This window comes from Antrostomus carolinensis, unplaced genomic scaffold (genome assembly GCF_000700745.2).
Source record: "Antrostomus carolinensis isolate BGI_N321 unplaced genomic scaffold, ASM70074v2 scaffold23787, whole genome shotgun sequence".
Lineage (NCBI taxonomy): Eukaryota > Metazoa > Chordata > Aves > Caprimulgiformes > Caprimulgidae > Antrostomus > Antrostomus carolinensis.
In genome coordinates this window covers 10,062-19,083 of record NW_010327051.1, presented here as the reverse complement: position 1 = coordinate 19,083, position 9,022 = coordinate 10,062, and the positions used below count along the sequence as shown (strand labels likewise).

At 54.3% G+C, this 9,022-nt stretch overlaps 1 protein-coding gene across 1 annotated transcript in view; it reads right to left on the bottom strand.

Moving 5' to 3' along the window:
* LOC104527945 (deleted in malignant brain tumors 1 protein) overlaps window positions 1-9,022 on the bottom strand; it is a 22,628-nt gene that overhangs the window by 3,882 nt on the left and 9,724 nt on the right. Inside the window, 9 exon segments of the mRNA XM_029085914.1 lie at window positions 151-461; window positions 653-989; window positions 2,537-2,866; window positions 4,246-4,584; window positions 5,476-5,789; window positions 6,030-6,381; window positions 7,036-7,359; window positions 7,747-8,076; window positions 8,895-9,022. The exon segment at window positions 8,895-9,022 is cut by the window's right edge and continues 43 nt beyond it. Of these exon segments, the coding sequence (XP_028941747.1) occupies window positions 151-461; window positions 653-989; window positions 2,537-2,866; window positions 4,246-4,584; window positions 5,476-5,789; window positions 6,030-6,381; window positions 7,036-7,359; window positions 7,747-8,076; window positions 8,895-9,022 (2,765 nt within the window).

Genomic DNA, 9,022 nt, shown 5'->3' with positions numbered 1-9,022 from the left:
AACCCCCCCTGCCAAGGAGCCCAGCCCCTCTACCCTGCAGAACTTCCTGCAGCCAATGGTGTTGGGGTCAGGTTGGAGAGGAAAAAGCTTTTTTGGTGGAAGGGGGTCTCCAAACTCTGCTTTTAGGACCCCAACAGGAATGAGCATCACCTGAGCAGACCACACCGGCATCCTCTTCATGGGTGCAGCTATTGATTCCCCAGGGTCTGGCCCGACACTCCTCCAGAGCGTTCTCCATCCCGATGCAGGCAACCCTGTTCAGCCAGATGGGATCCTGCCCCCTCCCAAAGGAAGCCCCCGTTGGGGCCCCGATGGCCACCCCACAGCCCAGCTGCCGGCAGACCACCGCTGCATCATTCAGGTCCCAGCTGTCATCACAGACTGTCCCCCATTGCTTGTCATGAAAGACCTCCACCCTCCCTGCGCAGCGATGGGGGCCGTCCACAAGCCGGACAGTCGATGTGTTGGTTGTGCCGGTCTCTGGAAGCACCAGAGAAAAGTCATGGTGAGTTGAGGGGACACACACTGCCGGTGGCAATGCTCAGGGCTTTGGTGAAAGGACCACCCACCCCAGGAAGGGTTTGACCATCCTTCTGTAGCAACACTCCAGGATGGACCCCCCATATCCCCACCAGGACACCCCATGTTGTATGACCTGGACCTACCTGAGCAGACCACGCCGGCGTCTTCTCTGTGGTTGCAGTTACCCTGTCCCCAGGGACGGGCTCGGCACTGGGAGAGGTTGTCCTCGCTCCCAGCACAGGCCACATCATCCAGCCAGATGCGCCCCGTCCCCTGCCCGAAGGGAGCCCGGCTAGGGGCTGCCTCAGCTCTGCCACAGCCCAGCTGCCTGCACACCACCGCAGCGTCGTTCAGGTCCCACCCGTCATCGCAGACCGTCCCCCACTGCCCGGCGTGGAGCACCTCCACTCTCCCAGCACAACGGTGTGGCCCATCTACCAGCCGTAGGTCAGTCAAGGTGAAGTTGGCTCCTTTTGTGGAGAGGGAAATAGATAGGTGCATGGTTGTAGGGCATCCCCACATCCCTGGACCACCCCCTGCCTGCATCCCTGGACCATATCCTGCCTGGAGCATCCTACGTCCCTCCAAGGAAGAGCAGGGCAGGGCCACCATCCAGGCATTGGCAGCATTGAGTATAAAACTCATTGAGGTGGTCGGGTGCTGCCATTTTACCAGGAGAACAAAACCCTGAGTGCAGGGTTTTGTTTGGAAGGGACCTTTAGAGACCACCTAGTCCAACTACCCTTCCATGGGCAAGAACATCTTCCACTGGATCAGGATCTCAACGCCCCAGCCAACCAGACTTTAAACACTTCTCGTATAGCCTCATAGACTGGTTTGGGTTGGAAGGGACCTTTGAAGATCATCTCATCGAAACCCCCTACAATGGACAGGGACATCTTCCACCAGATCACATTCTCAAAGCACCATTCAACCTGACATTGAACACTTCCAGTGATGGGGCATCCACAGCTTCTCTGAGCAACCTGGGCCAGTGACTCACCACCCTCATCATAAAATATTTCTCTCTTATGTCCAGTCTGAAGTACCCTCTTTCAGTTTAAAACTACAGCCCCTTGTCCTGTCACTAGAGGCCTTGGTAAAAAGTCTCTCTCCACCTTTCTTGTAAGTGCCCTTTATATATTGAAAAGCTGCAATAAGGTCTCCCTGGAACCTTCTTTTCTCCAGACTGAAGGACATAAGAAGGACATGGACCTACGGGAGCCAGTCCAGAGGAGGCCATGAGGATGATCCGAGGGCTGGAGCAGCTCTGCTGTGAGGACAGGCTGAGAGAGTTGGGGCTGTTCAGCCTGCAGAAGAGAAGGCTCCAGGGAGACCTTCTAGTGGCCTCCCAGTACCTGAAGGGGCTCCAGGAAGGGTGGGGAGGGACTTTGGCCAAGGGCAGGGAGTGACAGAGCAAGGGGTGATGGCTCTAAACTGGAAGAGGGGAGGTTTAGATTAGATATTAGGAAGAAATTCTATGGTGTGAGGGTGGTGAGACACGGTCCCAGGTTGGCCAGAGAAGCTGTGACTTCTCCCTGGAAGTGTTCTCGGCCAGGTTGGATGAGGCTTTGAGCAACCTGGTCTAGTGGAAGGTGTCCCTGCTGCTGGTTAAAGGCGAGGTTGGATGAGGCTTTGATCAGCCTGGTCTAGTGGAAGGTGTCCCTGCTGATGGCAGGGGGATTGGAACTGGATGAGCTTTCAGGTCCTTTCCAACCCAAACCATTCTGTGATTCTATGACTTTCTGGGCTGGGAGCACATATTGCCAGCTCATGTCCCCAAGCCCTTCTCCACCAAGCTGCTCTCAATCCCTTCATCCCCCAGCCTGTACTGATAGTGGAAATTGCCTCAACCCAGGTGCAGGTCCTTGCACTTGGCCTAGAGATGAAGGTCCAGGAGATACACATGAGTGAGAACTGCAAGAACCTCCTACACCAGCCCTGCACACAGCATCTCCTCCAAAGGAGGGTACTGGCAGGAGCTCTGCCTCTAGCCAGCCCCATCCCAACTCACCTGCACACACCACGCCGGCATCCTCCCCGTGGTGGCAGTTGTGGATGCCCCACTTCTTGGCTCGGCACTTGAAGAAGTCAGTTTCATGTCCCGTGCAGCTCACGTCATCCAGCCAGATGGAGCCAACTCCCCATCCAAACCAAGACGAGCCGGGGGCTGAGAGGGCCACCCCACAACCTAGTTGCCTGCAGACCACTGTCGCATCACTCACGTCCCAGTTGTCATCGCAGACGGTTCCCCACTCATTGTTATGAAACACCTCGACCCTCCCAGCACATCTGCTCAAACCACCCGCCAAGCGAAGCCTGGGGATGCTGGCAGTCCCTGAGCCTGGAAAAATATTCCAAACCAGGTATTATTAGGGATATTCTTCTCCTGCTGGTCAGGAGAAGGCAGGACATCCCTGTGACAGCTCTGGATGTCATTGCTGCGGTGAGTTTGTACATCCCATGCCCTTTATCTTGCAGCAAAGTGGGCAGAAGGTTTTTTTGGAGGGTGGAAAAAGCTGCAGAACCTTCCACCAGTTACACCCTGAGGGTGGTTGCACCCTGGTTCAGAGGTCAGGACAGGAGAAAGTGGATGAGTCTCCACCTGAGGGACACCGTGCTGGGAGAAGGGATGCACATGGGTCCTTCCCAGTGTTTCTCCATGCTTTCCCTCCCCTTTGCTTGGAAGCTGCATGACCTTGGTTCACCTGGCTCTACTCACTTCTTGCTCTAGAGGAAGTGGCAAAGGACCTTTTTCTGGTTGTCCTTGTCCTGGCTGCCACATTGACCTGTCCATGGAGGTTGACCATCTAAGGTCTCTCTCTCTACAACTACCTGAAAGGAGGCTGTAGAGAGGTGGGAGTCGGTCTCTTCTCCCAAGTATTAAGCGATAGGACAAGAGGAAATGGCCTCAAGTGGTGCCAGGGGAGGTTTAGATTGGATACAAGAAAGGATTTCTTCACCAAAAGGATAGTCAAGCATTGGAACAGGCTGCCCAGGGAGGTGGTGGAGTCACCATCCCTGGAGATATTTAAAAGACATGTAGATGTGGTGCTTAGGGACATGGTTTAGAGGTGGACTTGGAAGTGTTGGGTTTATGGTTGGACTTGATCTTAAGGGTGTTCTCCAACCCCTATTACTCTGTGATTCTATGAATTTGTTGGCCAACTTGTTCCCAGACTGTTCCCATCTTGCAGAAAGACAGGGCTTGGTCCATCTTACATGTGGTGAGAGTTACCTGAGCACACAAGCCTGCTAGGACTATGCCCAGTAAATTGTGAACTTGGGCAAATTACTGACGAGCTCCCATGATGTGAGTATCTTTATGGGACAAGCAGGCAAGGAGGCACCAAGTGCATTGTGCACCTGAGCAAGGAATAACTTGGTGAAGAGAAGGACCTTCCTGAGGACTAGAAGCTGTGTTGTAGCATGGATTAAAAAAAACCCCAAACCAAAAACCACAGCGGCAGCTGCAACCCTGGTGTGCCAAGGCTCTTTGCGTGTGATGGAAAGCCTACATCTTACAAGCTTGGGAATCCCAAGCTTGGAATTTCCAAGCACTTTGCCTGAGGGAAGCCAAGGACTGGTAGACCTCAAAATGGAAACCACCTTGTGCTCCCTGGTGGGACCACAGGAAGAAGGGGTGGTTGAGGTAGGACAAGGAGGAGCTGAATAGGTGAATTTGGTCAGGGGAGGACTGATCTCTGACTCACTGCCACTGACCTGCAGCCTCAGAGCACAAGACGCCTGCGTGCCCACTCGACTTGCAGCTCTTGAGATCCCAGAACTTGACTTTGCATTCAAAGAGAGCTCCTTCCTTCCCAGTGCAATCCACAGCATCCACCCAGATCAGACCATCTCCTGTCCCAAACTGGGTATGACCCGCGGCCGAGTGCGCTACCCCACAGCCCAACTGCCGACACACCACGTTGGCTTCGGCCAGGTCCCAGCCATCGGTGCAGATGCCCCCCCAGCGCTGATCATGAAACACTTCAACTCTTCCAGAGCACGAGTCGGAGCCGTTTACCAGGCGGAGGCTTCCGAGATCAGCAATGCCTGATCCTACAACATCAGAGAGAACATACACACGTTAAGGAGATACCTTCTGCCCTGTGAAACCTCCAACTGCCAGCAATAGGTTTACACCAGCAATAGGTTTACACATTTGGTACTTCTGGAATACTTCACCTTCCCTCCAGCTCTGCTCTTACAGGTTTTCCTGTAGGATCTTTTAGCCCAACTAGGGTGAGATGCTGCCTTCTCATACTGGGGTGACTGAATTAAATGCTGGCAGTCTTGGTCAGTGACACCTTCAGTGTCACTTGGTCAGTGACACTGAAGTCCATCCTGATATTAAGCAACCTGATGGCAACTCAGTGGCCCCAGCTTCTTAACAGCCACTGAAATGGGCTGTGGGGTTCCTCTGGCAGAAAGTCGGAGCTGAAGAGGAGAGAGAGGGGTGGGAGGTGGGCTCTTATGGGCTCACACAGCTCTGAGCATCACAGGGTACATCTACCAAAAGTGCTGGAGAATCCTCCTTGACCATAACGGGAGAAGACCCATTTGTAGAGCAGTCAGCCCTGCTGTGAAGTGAAGTAGGTGGCCACATTGTAACTTCCCTGGTGGGAATGGTGTCTGGCCTGTGCTAGCTGCCAGGATTTGTGATAAATAACATCACTCAAAAGCGTGTTGGAGACCATTATTTTAGCAATAACAGTGCAAATGGGAAAAGTGTTTGTTTTTCTTGGACTTTATGTCTGCGTGCTGCCTTCTTCCACTAGGATGGACTACGAGGGGCTGATTTTGAAGCAAAGGGTCTCCAAGTTGGTAGTAAACTGCTCCTATGTTGCAAGCCCTTGCACCCATTGGGGAAAGCAGAGTGAGACCCCAGTGCAGGAGGACTGTGGTAAGGTTTGTCACCATGCTCCCAGTGCCACAACGGGTTGTAGTTACCTGTACACACCACGCTGGCATCTTCTCCATGCTCACATCCATGGACACCCCAGTTCTTGGCTCTGCATTCGGAGAGGGCAGCCTCTGTCCCCGTGCAGTGCACGTCATCCAGCCAGATGGGTCCCTGTCCCTGCCCGAAGTGAGCCCTCCGCGGAGCCAACACCACCATACCGCAGTCCAGTTGCCGACACACCACTTTGGCATCCGCAAAGTCCCAGCTGTCATCGCACACCGTCCCCCATTTCTCATTGTGATACACCTCAACCCTCCCAGCGCAGCGACCTGGACCGTCCACCAACCGAACTGGGGCAAAGCTGAGCGGAAAACAGCCGAGCCTGCAAACGGGCAGGGAGATGTTCAGAGCATCCAGCTTCTCTGTGGGAAGAGGAAGGGCTCTGCGTTTCAGCACATAGCCTCTGAACCCACAGCACCTCATCCCCACCCCATGGAGACACTTCTCAAAGGGCTTGGGGGTACTTGAACCAGTGGTGAGTGGGGTGAAGCTGGCACCTTACTCCCAGATGGGATGGGGGAAATTATTAGTGCTTCCTGACCCGCTGCTGGAGTGAAACCCACCTGAGCACACCACGCTGACGTGCTTTCCATGGTCACAGCTGCTCTGTCCCCACGGGCTCGCCTGACATTCCATAAGGGTCATCTCCGTCCCCTGGCAGTTCACGTTGTCCAGCCAGACACGCAAGGGGCCGGTGCCGACGTCCACCTCCTCCAATGCTGACAACACCATCCCACAGCCCAGCTGCCGGCACACAACCGCAGCATCCTGCTTATCCCAGCCGTGGTCACAGATGACTCCCCACTCTTCCTGGTGAAGCACCTCGACCCTGCCAGCACAGCGGTGTGAGCCATTTGCCAGCCGGAGATGAACCGGCTCAGGGATGATTGAGTCTGCAAATATCCAAGAGATTTATTAATGTCTTCAGATGGTGGCCAGTTTCTCTCCATGCTTAATGTATTGCAATTAAACTCCTGGCCCCTCTTCAAGCTGTCCAAAAGTACAGAGGAGAGAAGAGGAGGGCTCCCCACCACCACCCAGAACTTTCCCCCAGGAGCACCCTGCACCAGAGCATCTCCTTGGAGAGGGTGGCCTGTGCTGGTCCTGCATCCTTCTGGACCCCAGCCCCACTGCCTGCAAGAATTACTCGCTGGCCTGGTTGCTTTGGATGATCTTCCCTGCAATGAGTTGGTCCTATTGTTGGAGCTGGAGGGTTCCTAGAAGGATGGGAAATAAGGATTCCTGCAGGAATGGCTCCCACCAGCTTAAATAAACACCTTGAGGTGAGAAGAGAAGCCCTCTGATGGGACCATCAGCTGCAGGGAGCATCCAGGAAAACCCCACTGGCTGCTGATGCTGACCCCCAGGCTTACCTGGGGGGACAGACTTGCCATCGTGATACCCCCTCCCCCCTGATCATACAATTATAGAACCATTTGGTTGGAAAAGACCTTTGAGATCATCAAGTCCAACCATACCTAACTACTACTAAACCATATCTCTGAGCAGATGGCACGATGGCGCGATACCAAAGGAGCACTGGTCACCTGAACAAACCACACCAGCATCTTCTCCGTGGTAACAATTATTATTGCCCCATGGCCGGGCCTGGCATGCAGACAGCGTACTCTCTGTCCCCGTGCAGTTTGTCTCATCCATCCAGATGATGCCTTCCCCGATCCCAAACTGAGCCCCACCAGGAGCTGACAGCGCTCTCCCGCAGTCCAGCTGCCGGCAGACGACCTCGGCGTCCAGCAGGTCCCAGTTATCATCACACACGGTCCCCCAGCGCTTGTTGTGGAAGATCTCAACCCTGCCAGCGCAGCGATTGCTGTAGTTCACCAGCCGGATCTGGTCACCCTCCGAGTTACCTAAAAGAGGGAAATATGGGGAAAGGCTGGCACATGGTGACCCCTGATTTAGAAAAACTGCCCTGGCACCTTCTCAGGTCACTGAGCATTGCACCAAGTGCTGCAGGATCATCTGATCACCACCAAAAGGAGCTGGCTGATCCCCAGTGCTTGGTGGCTAAGGGGTTAGAGGCTGTATCCCATCCCACCCACTGGCATCAGCACCCACCCCTTCAGGAGGACACCCCAAAAGTTCTCCATACCATCGAACACCCCACAACACCTCACGATGGAAATGCCCACCAAGAGGGCACATTGTCTGGGGCTGCTTGTGAGGAGGCGGAAAATCAAGGTGATAGACCCAGACCCACCACTTCTTGTGCCATATCTCACTCCCAAGGGTGTTACCTGCACACACCACACCAGCTCTTCTCCCATGGTGACAAGTGCTGTTGTCCCGAGGCTTCACCTTGCATGCAGAGAGGGCAGTCTCTGTGCCCACGCAGCTCACGCTGTTGGGCCACATTTCCTTTGGTCCTTGCCCAAAATGCAACCCGTCAGGTGCTGACAGTGCTCTCCCACAGCCCAACTGCCTGCACACCACTCGAGCTTCGGCCAGTCCCCAGCCCTCGTCACACAGGGCTGCCCAGGTGCCGTTGTGGGTCACCTCCACTCTGCCTTCGCAGTGTGTCAAACCGTTGGTCAGACGGAGCTCGGTGGCTCCCGACACTCCTGAAGCTGCCAACAAGACACATAGGTGAGTGCACTGAGAGAGCCACAACTGCTTCTGCTCCAGCCTGAGCATCCTCTGTGCATGGTGAGTGCCCAAACTGGAGACCAAGTGCCCACAATGCCCAGGGTCCTCTTAAAAGTTAATTTTTCAGAGTGGCTTTGCAAAGAGGCTTTATTGAAAAGTTGCCTGATTGCAAAAGCACTTTCTTGTTCCCTGCTCTGCAGCCCAAATAAAAGAGTTGAGCTACACACACATCAAAAGTTCCATCAAAAGCCCTGAAGCACAGGTGATGGGCAAGATAGACCTGTCCTGGCTGGATGGGCAGGAACTGGGGCGGGTGTTATGCCTGCAGAAAGCTTTGCATGATGCAGCCTCGTTGCCCCCAAGGTAAACCAGGCTTTGGGGTAGGTCCTTGGTAATTCACACACATGACTACAAATGAGTGGCCCTTTGCTGTTCCTGCAGTTTAGCTCTGGATTCACACCCATCAGGAAGTGGAAAAAGGCTTTGTCCACCTGCGTGGTGCTCCCCAGAGCTCCAAAGGGGATGCTTCACCCTTGGTAGAGATGCAGGAGCTGTCCCACCATCCCTTAGGAAACCCTGAAAGTCTGATGTTGACTTTTTGCACCTTGAGGTTGAGCAGTGGGACAGGCTGCCCAGAGAGGTTGTGGAGTCTCCTTCTCTGGACATGTTCAGAACCTGCCTGGATGCAGCCCTGTGTAACTTGCTCTAGGTGAACCTGCCTTGGCAAGGAGGTTGGACTAGATGATCTCCAGAGGTCCCTTCCAACCCCTGCCATTCTGTGATTCTGTGATTCTGTTACCTGAACATATCACTCCAGCATCCTCTCCATGGAAGCAGTTGTTGTCCCCCCATGCACTGGCCCGACAGTCGAAGATGTTGTCCTCGTTGCCAGTGCAGTTCACCTCATCCAACCAAATGGGATCGTGG